The sequence below is a fragment of the Silurus meridionalis genome, chromosome 13, assembly GCF_014805685.1.
Source record: "Silurus meridionalis isolate SWU-2019-XX chromosome 13, ASM1480568v1, whole genome shotgun sequence".
Lineage (NCBI taxonomy): Eukaryota > Metazoa > Chordata > Actinopteri > Siluriformes > Siluridae > Silurus > Silurus meridionalis.
Window position 1 is genome coordinate 29,122,777 of NC_060896.1, and position 15,853 is coordinate 29,138,629.

At 41.9% G+C, this 15,853-nt stretch overlaps 2 protein-coding genes across 5 annotated transcripts in view; both read right to left on the reverse strand.

The window, feature by feature from the left end:
- The window catches only part of bbs10 (Bardet-Biedl syndrome 10), a 3,391-nt gene extending 854 nt beyond the window's left edge, over positions 1–2,537 (reverse strand). Inside the window, exons 1-3 of the mRNA XM_046864886.1 lie at positions 2,325–2,537; positions 1,891–2,051; positions 1–1,192 (exon numbers count right to left, since the gene is read on the reverse strand). The exon at positions 1–1,192 is cut by the window's left edge and continues 854 nt beyond it. Coding sequence (XP_046720842.1) covers positions 1–1,192; positions 1,891–2,051; positions 2,325–2,333 — 1,362 coding nt within the window. The 5' untranslated portion in view covers positions 2,334–2,537. The remainder of the gene's footprint in view (positions 1,193–1,890; positions 2,052–2,324) is intronic.
- Positions 2,538–5,578: 3,041 nt separating this feature from the next.
- On the reverse strand, positions 5,579–15,534 carry si:dkey-30c15.10 (uncharacterized protein LOC559353 homolog). Of its 4 annotated transcripts, none has more exons than XM_046864873.1 (24): positions 15,394–15,534; positions 14,893–15,012; positions 14,501–14,683; positions 14,065–14,151; positions 13,758–13,930; positions 13,578–13,670; positions 13,357–13,422; positions 12,430–12,553; positions 11,532–11,938; positions 11,356–11,438; positions 10,102–10,231; positions 9,723–9,858; positions 9,341–9,508; positions 8,968–9,094; positions 8,697–8,745; positions 8,477–8,542; positions 8,335–8,367; positions 7,977–7,998; positions 7,789–7,898; positions 7,598–7,651; positions 7,130–7,216; positions 6,913–7,020; positions 6,162–6,292; positions 5,579–6,077 (listed from the first exon to the last, which is right to left on the reverse strand). In XM_046864873.1, the coding sequence occupies exons 2-24, from the start codon at positions 14,963–14,965 to the stop codon at positions 5,912–5,914; spliced, it is 2,676 nt and encodes an 891-aa protein (XP_046720829.1). In that variant the 5' UTR covers positions 14,966–15,012; positions 15,394–15,534; the 3' UTR covers positions 5,579–5,911. The 4 variants fall into 4 exon arrangements, with proteins under 4 accessions (XP_046720829.1, XP_046720826.1, XP_046720828.1 ...); XM_046864870.1 differs by having other exon boundaries at positions 14,893–15,007; positions 15,394–15,507; XM_046864872.1 differs by lacking the exon at positions 13,357–13,422 and having other exon boundaries at positions 14,893–15,007; positions 15,394–15,507.
- Between the last annotated feature and the right edge of the window lie 319 nt (positions 15,535–15,853).

Below are 15,853 nucleotides of genomic sequence, written 5' to 3' on the forward strand. Positions count from 1 at the left end.
CTCAAAAGCTCCTCCCACAGGGATGACATCACCAGTGTTTAAAATGCACTGGCGCAAGTTTGGACATGGTGAGTCAAGCTGTGGGGACGTGAGATAATGTGAGGATGGGAGACATTGTGGGGACGTGAGCCGCTGTGGGGACGTGACACACTGCTGGGGAGGACCTGGTGAGACATTGTTGTGTCTGTGAGACTGACTCAGGTGCTGCAGCATGGAGAACACGCCTCGGCTGGTGCTTACACTCTGCTCCAGTGCTCCTGCAGTGGGTGCACACAGCACCAGGGTGTGTGTGTGTACTGATGTGTGTGTGACCCCGACGTTAGCGTATTTGCGTCCCCCGAGCTGAAAGCGACTGCAGCGTGTTAGCGTCCCCACACGCATCAGAGGCTGCAGCGTGAGCGATTCTGCTTCACTGAGTTCACATAGCAGGTCCAACTCTCCAGGATCGCAGCAGTCCAGAACAGAGATGGCGTTCAGCCACGCCCACACCTGCACCCGCTCCGACTGCTTCACCGTCGACATCATGACGTTCACCCCGAGCTTCAGGATGCTCGCTAATCTCTCCTGCAGGACGCAGTCACTCTGAAACGTCCAGTCCTCCTGAACCTGAACACACGCACCCTCATCGCAACTCGCGTCTAATTTCTCAAAAACAGCTAGCAACCTCACCGGGCCGCATGGCTCTTTCCAAACGGACCAATTACAAGTCAGGAGCATGCCTTCCACCACGCATGATTGGGCGCTTTGGAGTCCCGACACGCCCGTGTGCAGCTGAGAGAAGTGCGAGTGGATAAATGAGATGGCGGCGACGTCTGCGTCTCCGTGTCTGACCCTCGTGTACAGCTCACACAGCAGCGGCGTGAGAACCTCGGCCTGACCGGGACTGACCCGCCCACCGACAAACCCGCCCACCAATGCAGCCAAGACTCCGCCCTCCAGCTCACGTCCGCCGGGACCGAAAAGAGACGAGGCATAAGGCACAACGCCGTGAGCTATCACTTCATCCAACCCGTCCAGGCAGAACGCTTGAAGCTGATTGGCCAATTTCCAGGAGGCGTGCCGGCGCTGCGCGAGTGTGCAGTCACGTACAGAGTCACAGATTCCCCGCAGCAGCGCCGCCAGCAGGAGGATGAACGACTTCGAACCGTCCGCTGTAACACGATGGTGTGCGCACACACACTCCAACACGGTGCTGCAAAACACACACACACACACACACACACACACACACACACGATTTCTAAAAAACACTTCTACCTTTACGATGTTCGTAGTTCTGACCGATGACAGCAGATTTCTGACTCCGCCCCCACACACACCCCCTAGTGGTCCTAGTGTATCAATTTCCCTCTGATTCTGATTTGAAGATCGAATCATTTTAGTGAATCGGTTCTTTGAATCTCGTTCATTAAAATGAACGAATCTTTTTTTGAGTCATTTTGTTCTTTTAATCAGAAATAAAATAAAATGTAAATTTTTTTAAAAAGCAGATTCTCCATCACGTCTTCATATTTTAACTCTAGTTAATCATTTATATAAGTATATAAAACTGCAACACGTCTGTGGAAGTCACGTGATAAAAGAACGAACGACTCAAACAAGAAGAGTCGAGAAATGAACTTCTCAATTCTGTACATAACCTACAGAGATCTTGTGATAAATCCGTCAGTAATCCTGAGCAGAACTGCTTCAAGTGCTCTGTTTTTCTCTATAAACTAAAGAGGAGATAAAAGAGTCAGATCTTCAGGAGTGATTAGATTTATCTGATTTCTGGGAATCTTCACTGTGACTCCTGTGCATTGTTCCTGAGACACTCTGATAAGATCAGTATACCGTATAATGTGTGTGAGTGTGTGTGTGTGTGTGTGTGTGTGTGTGTGTGTGAGAGACCTGGCTATAGGATGCTCCAGGTGCAGTGCAGTAAGAACTTGGTGTCCGTGTTTAGTAATTAAAGTTTCTCCAGTGTCTTTAGTGAAGATCACAGTTCCACCACTCGGACCCACACACCGCCGCACCACACACTCCAACACTCCGACTACACTGAGAGCTGCCTGCAGGGGAATCACACACACACACACACACACACACACACACACACACACACATACACACACACGCAGGATGAACAGATAAAGTGTAGGAGTCACATTTAGTTTATAGTCACGTATCACAATATAATCAGTTTATAAAAAACTTCTGAGTTTTAATGATTTTTATTCTGTATTTTTTTGTGTGTATTTTAAACACTAAACACACATCAGTTTATACGTTTACATTTAAAATTTCATAATAAAACTTCACTGATGTACATGTTAATCAGGTACCTGAGCCATTTCTCAGCTTCACACCGTCTCCATTCTTATAGAATCATAAACCGATGCGTGGTGTGATCGAATTATTCATTTATATTCTTCAAATAAAATAACATAAAAATTTAATCTAAATCCATCCTGATCTGCTCTGCGCCTGTTCAGCTTCTCTCCGTATCCAGGAGACGCGGACTTCCGCTTCTTTTTTCTTCTTCCCCTTTTTGAAGGTGAAAGAGACGCAGAGACGCTGCTGCCACCCTGTGGCCTCCGTCAGCAATAGCGCTAAAGAACGCGGCGCGTTAATATTTTCAGTGTGTTGTGTAAACAGCGCTTTCTAGCGGATACAGAGTGAAACTACAGGAGATAGTTAAAATCAGAAAATGTGTGTGTGTGTGTGTGTGTGTGTGTGTGTGTGTGTGTGTGTGTGTGTGTGATAATGGTATAGAGCAGTGTATTGAGATGATGGTGATCTCTGACTACAGACTGAATGTGTTTCAGATTCAACATTGCGAGTCCGAACCTCAGGAGAAACAGATGGAGTGTGATGAAGATGTGAATCTGAGAAAACTTCACTTTAGTCTCGACTACAGCTTTAATAGAGAAACTATTTCTAAATAATTTCTAGCAAAGACAACACAAGACAGTGTAGGACACATGCAAAAAAACACACAACAGCGCCACCAGTAGCCCTGCTGTATATTACACAGTGCAGTAATTAAACATGTTATTATCAAAATGTAAACAGTTTGTGGTAATGAAGTGATGTAGTGTGAGTGGTACTGAAGACATGGATGTGTGAAGTGAGTACGAGTGTGTGTACAGTTGTGTGTTATAATCAGTAATAAAATCTCCGCCTCCTCATACAAACCATCAGTTACTTCCTTTTTGTGTTTAAACTTCCTCAGGTGCATGAAGTAACTGTTTATGTTCATGTAGAATCAGGACACTGTGTGGAGTTTAATATAAAGCTCTAAATTCAGCAGAAAATCTTTCGCTCCTCAGTGAGATGTTTGGTGATGTTAGTGTGTTTCACTGCAGCAGGAGAAGGTCGGAGATGTCCGTCTGTCCCTGCGTTATGTCCCCACAGCCGGCGAATTCCCCCTCATAATCCTGGAGGCCAAAAAAAAACTCAAAAAAAAAAAAAAAAGACGTAGGTGGTCTTTCAGGCGCCTGCGATCTTTTGAAGTTTTTTTTTTTTTTTTTTCCCAAAATGTGAGAACTTGACATACTACATACACACACACACACACACACACACACACACACACACTTTTTACATGTAGTATGTTTTATTGTTCATGTTTGTCACACAACATCTGCATGTAGGACACGTGACTAATATTCTATATGATTTAAGTTCCACGTGTACAGCATGAGATCACGTGACCTGTACAACATGATCACGTTACTCACATGATGTAACAGGTCCTGACTTTCACATGAATTTTAAAGCACAAGTACACGTGAAGGGGACATGATCATCTCGCCTGTGGACATTTACTGCACGTCTGATTCTTTAGATCCATCTGACGCTAAACGACAGGAGACTGAAGACGACGAGGACGATCAAGAACACCACCCTGTACTACAACAAACACATCAGCTTCAAGCTTCCATCAGAACTCATTCAGGTCCTGCGTTTAAAGCACACAAACGATCCTTAATTCCACAGCGAGGTTTCATGAGCGTGTTCTGGGTTTGTCCACAGAAGGTGCAGGTGGTAGTGAGTGTTCTGGGAAGATGGTGGTGGGAACGAGGAGCTCTGAGACGAAGCAGCAGCACTGGGAGGACACGCTGGAAGAACACGTGAACACGGAACTCAGAAACAAACGAAGCCTCATGTTTGAGTGCAGTGAGATCACTTACTGTAACACAAAACTCAACCCTGAACTTCCATTCGAACTGTTTCACTCCAACTTTCTTCTTCTGCTGCTCAAATCTTCATTCACACTCAATCCACATTATTTACTATTTACAAACTATTTACATCATTAAACTGATTTTTATTTTACTCAGAAACTTTATACTTTATAATGCAGAGATTTTAAATCATAATTGATTAAACTTTTCTTTATAAATGTTATACATTTTTGTCAACAAATAAAACATTGTTCTGTAGAAATCAAATATTGCAGATAAAAGATTCTAGATAACATTTAAATATTAAGAAATGTTATATATTTATATAAATATATATCTATAAAAAAGATTAAATGTAGACAATTATTTTTTAATGTATTAGTAAATAATTGTATTCATTTAAAACATATTTAAAGATAGAAATAGAACCAAAATAATTAAATTTCAGGCTTGAAATGAGCAGAAATCTGATATTAATAACCCAATATTTGCTTTAATATAATAAAAATAAATATAAACAATTATTTCTGACTTTATTCAATATATCTTTATTGCCACTGATTTGCTGATTTATTAATTTTTTTCTGGTTTATGCAGAAACATCTGGAATGTACAGACAGAGAGGATGAGTGGGAAAAACTCTCTTATGTGTGTTTATTCTGTAGAAGCTACAGCAGAGTATCACATACAATCAGTGGACACAAGACAATAACATACAGAAGACAGAAGACTACAGGTAAACAATTACAGTCGTTTATATTGTGTGCTAATTAATAGTCCAGTACATCATTTATATCATTTAGTGTTTCATCCAAAACGAGCTGCTGCTCAGAAAAACACCAACACCACAGTCATCACTGACCTACAAAACACTTCATCTGCAATCTGTAGGCTGGTGACGGCTTTTATTTCTCCCTCGGTGTTCGAGTCTCTCCTGAACATTAGATAGAGGACAGAATAAATAATATGGGGAAAAATCATCTCCAGCTTCTGACACAATCTAAACCCTGAAATACGATCTGGAATCAGCTGAAGGTTTTTTCTGTACGGCAATAAAATAAAAATATATGGAATAATTTCTTCAGGAGAAAAAAACAGGGTTTAATAAAGATGACACACTTTATCTGTGCAAATAAAAAACAGAGCCGATAATGAACACCTACTCGGTGTTAAAGACCCACAATACCAAAAATATACACATCTCTCTCCAAAAACATGACACAACAGACCTCCACTGAGAGACAGATGAGAGAGAGGGATATGAGAGAGGGATAAGAGAGAGAGAGAGACATGAGAGAGAGACGAGAGAGAGAGACATAAGAGAGAGAGACGAGAGAGAGGGATATGAGAGAGGGATAAGAGAGAGACATGAGAGAGAGACATGAGAGAGAGACATGAGAGAGAGACATAAGAGAGAGAGACGAGAGAGAGGGATATGAGAGAGGGATAAGAGAGAGACAGACGAGAGAGAGAGAGACATGAGAGAGAGACATAAGAGAGAGAGACGAGAGAGAGAGACAGATAAATGTATGTATTTGCACTGAGAGTGTTGTATTAATTAGTGTGATATTACTGTTACACTAATGTTTAAAATGTATAATCTCACTCACACACACACACACACACACACACACACACACACACACACTTTAAACTGTGCTCAGTCCATCAGACTCCGGTGTTTTAACCTTCATGCTTGCTTCCTAAGGTGTATGAGGTGTATGACGTGTATCAGTAACGTGTTAAAGGAAGCTTTCACGTGAAGTTGCCGTGATAGACATAGTGCTCGCTCCATCACTCTCTTCCTCAGCACCTCGCCGGCTCCATGTCTGCAGGTCCAGCAGCACCTGGCTCAGCTTCTCCATCCAGTCTGCTCGTTCCTCACGAGTGTCTGCAGAGAACCAGCTCCTTCACACAGAGGGAAAAGTTGATCTTTTATTATTATTTATCCTTTATATATTTCTACTTCTAATAAAATAAAGAAAATCCCACTTGATCAAGGTGTGGTCTTGCTGCAGGGTCCTAGAGTTCACCAGTTCAAAGGTGTGAGGCCGAGCACATGAGTCCCTCTCCACCGCCTTCACACTGTCAAAGCCAGAGAGGGAAACGCTGCCCTCTGCTGGCTGAGAGGAGAACGATAAACAAAATGAGATCAAATGCTGCATTTACACAGATCAGACACATCATCATGAGCACCTCTCTAATATCGTGTTGATCCCTTTTTGCTGCTAAAACAGTCGTGACCCAACTTGCAGCAACAGCGTGAACTTCTTCAGCAGTTTGAGCTTCAGGAGCTCGTCTGTTGGATCGGACCACACGGACCAGCCTTCGCTCCTCATGTGCATCAATTTTGATAGATTCTGTCCACTGCAGACCAGGAACATCCCACAAGAGCTGCAGATTTGGAGACGCTCTGACCCAGACGTCTAGACGTCACAATTTATCCAACTCACTTAAATCCTTACGCACATTTTTCCTTCTAACATCAACTTTAAGCACAAAATGTTCATCTGCTGCTTAATAAATAAATCCCGACACTAACAGGAGCCATGATGAAGATCATCAGTGTTCTTCACTTCACCACTCAGTGTTATAATGTCATAATGTCAGTGTTATAATGTCAGTGTTATAATGTCAGTGTTATAATGTCAGTGTTATAATGTTATTCCTGCTCAGTGTAAAAAGCTGCACTAGATTGAGAGATGAAGTATATCTGGGAGTGAGGGATGAGCTGTTTTCTCACCTTGCTGCCCATCTCATTGGGGTGGTTCCAATAATAGAGAATTCCTCCTTCTAGCTTAAAGAAGAGACGCTGCCAAGCTCCGAATCCACTCACATCCTCAAACATGGTCTGATCACAAGAGGAGTCACGAGAAATAAATACAGAGTATAAATAAAACACTCAAGTCTTGATCTATAAAGTGATATTTAGGAACGAGGCAGTTATTTCTCCTACACACCAGGAATCCTTGGTGCTGTACATTGGAGTGACTCTCATTGTGCAGCCGCAGGTAGATGTGACCGTCCAGGGGGGACAGGAAGGGCACCTACATCACCAGAGTTCCAGCAGAACCAGTAAAACACTACACACACCTTCATCACATCTCAAATCTAATGATAATTCTTTATGGATATGAATAGTGTAGTGTTTACACTAATACAGTGGTGTACACGTGCTGATCTGAACAAACACCACATACATTCATCACACGCCTCTCGAGTGCATGTGAGTTATTCATCATGTGGTTATTTATTTATATCTTTATAAAATATATATTAAAATAACAGTCCAAAGATTTGTGAGGTTTTGTTTTGTGCTCAATGCCACCATGCTGCCGGAGTTTAAATCCTGTGATTATCAGATTAACACCAAACACAGAGACAGAAAGAGAAGAGAAGAGAAATGTGAAGAAGAGGTGCTGCAACACCTTTTCCTGAAACTCATCTCCCAGGAGTCGCCTGATTTTGCCCTCAAACTTCATCTGAGAGGAAAAAACAGGGGAAAAGGGAAGAGAAAGCACAGTTATATAACCACAGACCCCACCACGGTGCAACACACACACACACACACACACACACACACACACACACACACACGAGTTGTATGTAAAGTCCACACCTTATCCAGCAGGAACTTGCTCTGCCCCAAAGAGGACAGGGTGATCTTATGAGATCCGACTAAAGAGAAGTTACTGGAGCGCCGAGGATCCAGAGCAGATGAAGCTCCAGCTGTGGTAAAGAAAACCAGTTTAGAGAGCAGCAGGTACAGGGATAGTAAATACACCTGAGAGGAGAATAAACACTTACAAGTGGAACATGGGGTGGATTTCTGCAGGAATAAAGAGTGAATAGTTCATCATTTCACATCAACAATAATAAACATTACAACAGAAAATATTATTAAATCCAAACAAAAATCATAATAATCATCTTATTGATTTCAACTAATTCTTTCAAAAGCACTAAAATACATAATTACTGCATCATAATAGAGTTTATTATTACATTATAAAGTATTAAGAACTGATTAGCATTCGTAATATTCTTCCATAAATATAATATTTAGTAACAATTCTAATCTAATTAAAATGTTATTTTATATTGCTAATACAATATAGATTTATATTAGATCTATATTTATATATAGATTTATGAAAGAAAGTACCTTAATGCTGCTGAGTAGCTTCCTTGGTGTTGCCTTGACACACACACACACACACACACACACACACACACACACACACAGAGCATCATATGAAAGTTTGCACTCGACACTCTGTAATAAGTGACGTTAGCCATGTACCTACTTTTGATCTAGTAGAGCTGCGCTGCTGCTGAACGTTAGCGCTGCTGTTGTTAGCTGCACTGTTGCACTACAACACAGACAGGTAAAGAAAATAAAATGAGAAGAACACACCATCTGTAAGAGTGTGTGTGTGTGTGTGTGTGTGTGTGTGTGTGTGTGTGTGTGTGAGGAAGGACAGAACAGTGCTCTGTAGTGGACCAACAGAAAGCTGATCTACTCACCAGGCTGTAGACTTCTACATCAATCTCAAAGTTAGAGCGAATGTCCTGCCTAGAAAGAGACGAAACACACACACACACACACACACACACACACACACACACACACAGTTTAACAGGGATAACATGTTTCTTTTCTCCTTTTATTTCCTCTAGAATACCAATGAGATTTAATTCTTATTTATATTAAACTTAAAGTTTTGATGTGTCAGACTCCTGTACATAATAATAATAATAATAATAAGAAGAAGAAGAAGAAGAAGAGAGGACTGACAGTGTGATGGAGGTGGGGAAGGTGATGGTGTCTCCTTTATCAGCATCAGCAGCAGTAGCCAGTGGAGTAGCCACGATGTTATACGCTCCGTAACGGATCAGAATGAAGAAGTAGTGAGTAGGACGAGCTGCGCGCACACACACACACACACACTGCTCATTACCAACACTGTACATCACTACATTTACACTGTGCTCTCTCTCCCTCCCTCCCTCCCTCCCTCCCTCCTCCCTCTCCTCCCTCTCTCCCTCCCTCTCTCCCTCCCTCTCTCCCTCTCTCCCTCCCTCTCTCCCTCCCTCTCTCTCTCTCCCTCCTCTCTCTCTCCCTCCCTCCCTCTCTCCCTCCCTCTCTCCCTCCCTCTCTCTGATCTCACCTGTGCGGGCGGAGCACACAAATTCCACCTTGAGGGGCAGCTGGATGTTGTTGATGCTGACGGTTCCTCTACAGGGCTGCAGATGATCTGGTTTGGAGTCCGGCTCTCGTCCTGCTCCTCGTTCTCTCAGGCGATTGATCTCAGCCAGCAGAGCCGCGTGCTTCTCACCTGCAGCACACGTCACGCAGAGGGTTTCACGTTATTTTATGATGATCTTAAATCAGGACAATGTTAAACAGGAGATTATTTATTATATATCTACACTGCTATACATATAACCCTTCATTATTGAGATAGAATAATGTAGGTTTATGTTTATTAAATAAAATATAATATAATATTTATCACTTAAATGTTATAATGAGATTAAATCTCTACTCACTGGAAACAAGCAGGAGTTTCTCAGCTTCTGCTTCCTGCAGAGATCCTTTACCATGTTCTTCATCACTGCAGCAGCTCAGGGCCTGTAGAGTCTGGTTCACCACATTCTGCAGCTTAGATGCCTCGTCACTGAGAGCCTGCACAACACACACACACACACACACACACACACACACACACACACACACACACACACACACACAGTTTGTACAATAAAATTCTTAACTGAGGCTCCAGTTAAACTACAGCAAATATTAATAATTACCCATTAAAGAAAGGAAAAAGAAATAAAAAGAAATTAATTAGTAGTAGATTTAGCAAAACCTGGTGTAATGATACATAAGAAACTGAAACATGATGTAATATTGATTCTGATAAACCTTTATAGTGTCCTTGGTGTTGATGGCTGGTTTGATGCACGATTTCTCAGCACACTGTTTCTGAACTCCAGGAGTTACACTCTGAGAGGATGGAGGAGGATTCTTTCTCTGAGAGCGGTACACATCGATACTGCAGAAAAACACACAAACTGCTGTCATTACTGAGAAAGAACATAGTGAAGAAGATCATGTGACACCACCTGAAGGTGTTAATAGTTTTCAGTTTCTCTAAGATAACAAGCTGTGTTTTATTCCTCTTGTTTATGAGAAAAGAGAGAATAAGGACAGACTGGTGAGGGTATGAGTGTTTATAGATGCTATAAATTAAGTGACAAGAGACCGAGGTTTCACAGAGGTCACAGTGTTAAACTACAAATAAATAATTAATAAATTAATCAGTTAATAAATACACATTTTAACTGCTGTCAGATTGGTGTGGTGTAGGAGGGATAAAACACATGGGGACATGCAGTTATAGGAAAATAAACACAGTATAACAACAGTAACTCCACTTTATCCCACCACACTCCAATTTTTCCCCAGAATATCGCATCTCACCTGTTTATTAAAACACAAGAAGCCTAAAAATTATTAATTGTTACTAATCAGCATTTTATTAATCGTGCTGCAAATTAGGCAGATTATTGGGCAGGTGGATCTGAGACACCACACTGTGTACAATCTGTGTTTGGGTGAGAGCATAACTCTCCTTTACCAGCAGGTGGCAGTAGTCTGCATCCTGCATCCAAACTGGAAAACCGGAAGAGCTACTGACATTCCCGACACTCCCGACACCAGACCATCAGCTTGGCATGTACCAGGCTTTAAGTTCTTATCATTCACTCTTAATCTAACCATATATATATTATATATTATATATTTCAGCAGTTAAATATGATGCAAATGTTTTTGAGTGAGAACGAGAATCACATGGATCTGATTTACAACCTTTTTCTTTTTATAGTACACAATAAAACAACAAAGACTATATGAAGCAGAGTCACAATACATGTACACTGAACTTTATTAAACCTAGTTTGATTAGGTACCTCCATTTTATGATTAATGAAGGTACAGATTGATATTTTAATTAATTAAATTTGTCTCATGATTATTTTATTGTGATCAAATAAAGTAATTAGTATTTATATTTTCTAAAATATTGTTACACTAAGTGTTAATGGACATGATGGAAGAGATTAATTACTTGGCAGTGCCAGAATCTTAGAAAGGCCAACTTCTTAAAGCACTTACCTGTAGAGAGGTGGAGCAGGGGGCGTGGCCACTTCCTCTGCAGGATCACACAGCACCATGGGGGGAGGCGCAGTGATCAACCTCTGGATTGTTTTTTTACCAAATGGAAAGACGACATAATAATTAGATGAATGTGTTAATAATTAAATATTTATCAAAATCATGATGTTTCTCACCATGGGTGTGACAACGGCTTCCACAGACTTGCTGAGAGGAGAGAGGATGCAGCTCGGAGGAAGAGACAGGAAGTCTTCCTCATGACACACTGTGCTCTCCTTCCTCACTCCATCTACTTCCTCGTCTTCATCCGAGTTCTCACACTCTTTCTGTTCGCTGTTGCACACTTCATCTCCTCCACAGGTAGGACTCGGAGATCTCACCTTCAGCTCGGTTTCAGCAGTCTCCACATCACCTTCCTCTCTACTCTCAGAAACACTGCTGTCCTTCCCTTGCTCTTCCTCCTCTTGCTCTTCCTCCTCTTGCTCTTCCTCCTCTTCTCTGTCTGCGGCTTGCAGGACATCTTCAAACATCTTGTCGATTAAAGCAGAAGTGTTCATTTCCTCCTGAGGATGCACCACCAACTCTAAACCATGAGAGGATTCAAAATCACATGACATTAATGCTTTAGTACTGACCAGTGATGAAGCAGAGAAACTGCCACCACTCTGATGGTGATCAGCTTCCTCCAGCAGCATGGACGTGTTTTACACGTCTTACACCAACCTTCAACAATGTTTAATTACACACCGTGCATTTATAGTTACATCTAATGATAGGAAATAGACGCTATTATCTATCTATCTATCTCTCTATCTCTCTCTCTCATTTAGGAAAAAAATGATTATTCCTGTCCTAAAGATTTGACTAAACCTAATCTGGACACTGGAGACTTGTTTGCACATAAACATGTAATTACTATATGAGAGACTCCATCACACGTCTCCGTGGATACGGCGTCGCTATAAAAACAATAACGCATCAGAACGAGCGCATTACTCTAAACATGCACTGCTGTTACTACAGAAAATTACTCAACACCTTCTGACCAATCACAGTGCAGTGATGACAGCTCACCTGGAGGACTAGGTGCTGTAGCAGTTGGCTGTGTCTCCGCAGTGAAACTCTCCCCCATCGTCTCATTCACTCCACTGAAGCTCAAACTGCATTCGGATTCTTTAAAATCGATGCTGGAGTCGTCCTGAAAAACAGAGCCAGCGCTGATTACTCACTCCCTCAGACGTTCACGAGTCCCAACATCACTTCACTTTACTGCTGCTTCGTGTGCACAGGTGACAGTTAGGTGACTGAAAGGAAATGAAAAAACCCACAGTGTCTCAGTTCACCTTTAACCTCATCATTTAACTCAGATGGCACTGAGGTGTGAAGTTTGTTGTTACACTGGAGCTTAAACAGTAATGTTGGAATCATCACACCTTATTATAACAGCAGCACTGGAACATTAATATTCACCAATAAATAAGTCCATCATCTGAATCACCTCTAACGTTCTGCTCTCAGAATCTGAGTTTAGCAAGCGGTGCGTCAGTAATAATGTTCCGTGGGGAAACACAGTGCTCTGTGTGGATCTAGATGGACTAATTAATATCTTAAGAAATGGAGGAAAGGGGAGAGAACAGCGAAGGTGAGAAGATTCAGACCAAAGAAAATGACAAAGTTTCCAACGTTTGAGATCATTCCAAACAAAAACAAAGAAAACAACTGAGTTTTCCTTTTTTAAAGTCATTTAAAATGATATTTTATATTTGTATTTTGATGTAATATGGTATTTAAAGGCACTAAATGGATGAAGTTTTTACAGATATTCTTTTGTGCAATTTTAGCAATAAAAATATAAATGTTTCTAAAAAGCAAAAAAATAAATAACGTTAATTTTAAAAGACGTCTAATTTTCTCTTATATTTATTATTAATCTTTAATAAAGAGAAAGTCGTTCTAATAACCACCCGGTGCACATCACCGACTCAAACATGACATGCTCACGTTCTCAAACTGTAACGGAGGCCAAGGAATATTTCTGGTCCGTGAGCTGCTTGAAGGCGTAACCCTCTGAGAAAAAAACGTTAGAATTGTACATTACACACTAATGTAGTGCAGAAGACCATCTCATATCCAGGAGCTCAGATACTGCTCTGCTCTCACTCAGACAACCGATGGACAAAAGTACACGAGAGGACTGATCATGTACAATAAAATAAATCTACCTCAGCCAGGAAAGGGTCAGAGAAGCTCCTCTTGAGCCACATGTTCTCTGTAAGAGGCTGCACCCTGAGGGACTGCAGCTCATCCTCTCGAGCCTAAAACACACACACACACACACACACAACTTCAGAGATAACACACACAGCTCGAGTGCGTGTGTGTGTGTGTGTGTGTGTGTGTACCTGGCGTATACGGGACGCCTCCTTGGTGCTGGGGGTCATGGTGGTGTTGAGCTGCTGTTGCTTGTTCTGGATCAAGCTGGAGAGCTGGCGTGTGCTGGGCGTGGCCAGGGAAAGGCTGCGCTCCGGAGTCGGGGTCTTAAAGCGCTCCAACCGAGAACTAAACTCTCCTTCGCCTTACACACACACACACACACACACACACACACACACACACACACACACACACGGAATATTTACCTTCTTTTTTAGGCTTCAAATCCCGGAGTATCTTTAGCCAATCAAGATGCAGGATGATGCTGAAACTCACCGATGTGACAAACATCTCGCAGTAAAGTGCTGGAGGGACTCTCTGCCCCGGGGTCAGACATACAGCGCTGGACCAGTGCAGCCCCACCTACACACACACACACACACACACACACACACACACACACACACACACACACACACACTATAGCTCAGTGGCTTTCAAAATGTAGAGCGCCCCTCTAGTGTGGAGTAAAGACATGACAGGTGGAGCAGGATTTATATCATCTTTGTTAAGTTTATGATTTTCTTTATTGAAATAATCACAATCAGGACATTAATGTAATAAACATTTTTAAACTTCATGTATGTCATTAATAATTATCGGGGTGATGGAGGACAGATGGGGTTTGAAAATTCACCCCTTGTGAAGTGAGGAACAGCAGAAAAGGTTCGAGAACCACTGGTTTAAATGAAGATAAAGTAGCATGTCTCACCATCTCGTCTCTGAGTGAGCTGCTGAACTCGGAGTCGGACCGAGGCGATGGCAGGTGTGTCCGGTTTCACCTCGGACTCGGCGCGGTGTGATCGGGCCGGAGACCTCAGTGCTCTCTGCTCAGGGTTATGATTCTCCACTCCTCCTGCAGCCAGGCGTCTTCTCTTTAACACTGCATCCAACTCTACACACATCACAACAGCAGAAGATATTTACCATATTTATAGAAATGGAGTTAAAGCTGAGCATGGTGTTCCAAAGAGGTTCCAGATGTGTGTGTGTGTGTGTGTGTGTGTGTGTGTGTGTGTGTGTGTCGGGTCGGGGGCGTGGGGGGGGGGGCTGGTGTAAAGTGACACTTTTGTGATATCTCTGATTAGAAGTTGAAGCACACACCATGAGAAGCGGAGATGTTCTCCTCCAGCGGGTCTCTCTGTCTCTTTGTATTTTTATCCGTCTGCTTTTCCATCCTCTGGCTGTCAGACTCCGAGAAAAAGCAATAATCCGGAATCTGCTCTGTTTTAGGAGAACACTCAGAGATCAGAACATCTTTAGCTCACAGGACTGACGCTAGCACACTAGCTACAACATTAGCATGATTTTATTATTCTCATTAAAACTTCTCACTTTCGATTCTACTGGAGTTAAATTACATTAAAACTGTTGGAATTGAGGTTTTTGTTCTTTTTAATTCCGTGTAAGTTTGACCACAGTGAGTAAATATCACCTGTCTACATGACCTCATTAGCGCCCTGAAGCCTGAAGCTAACTCCTAACTAGCACATTATCTCCGAGAACAACACAAACCACAGAGTACAGAAGCGCAGTCTGTAAAGGAGCAGGAGAATGCGGGGGATTATTGATTAATAACGGTGTAAATTCAGATGTTGTTCTCACCTCTGAAGGTAACTGCAGTAACTCTGCTCTGCTCCTCAACGCGTTTCCCTCAAACCAACGAAGAACTTTTTGAATTTCCGCGCGCGTTCGGCGCATGCGCATGACGGGAATGGCGCCGAGGACGAGGAAACGGACTTACACACGCCCCCTGCTGATCATTTACAGCATCGACACTAAACATAGCTGTGAAATCATTTAAAAATCCAACAAATAAAAAGCATCAATTAAAAAAAAACGTGATATTAAATATTCAATAATAATTCATTTACTATAACAATATATTAATATATGCTTATTCACTACAGGATTATAGAAATGTTTTATTATTATTATTTGCCTTTTTGGCTTTTTTTAATGTACTATATAATATTTTCAAGACTGTGATATTATTTTAGATGTACAGGTGCATACAGTAACTCACACACTGTTTTATATAAAGTATACACACACACACACACAC

Excerpts from the sequence above, each read along its gene's own strand:
- si:dkey-30c15.10 (XM_046864870.1), bottom strand. The coding sequence starts at position 15,495 with ATGCGCATGCGCCGAACGCGCGCGGAAATTCAAAAAGTTCTTCGTTGG. Across the intron at positions 7,999-8,334 it reads AGCTACTCAGCAGCATTAAG|AAATCCACCCCATGTTCCAC; the intron begins GTACTTTCTTTC and ends TTATTCCTGCAG. Across the intron at positions 6,293-6,912 it reads CCAATGAGATGGGCAGCAAG|CCAGCAGAGGGCAGCGTTTC; the intron begins GTGAGAAAACAG and ends TTCTCCTCTCAG.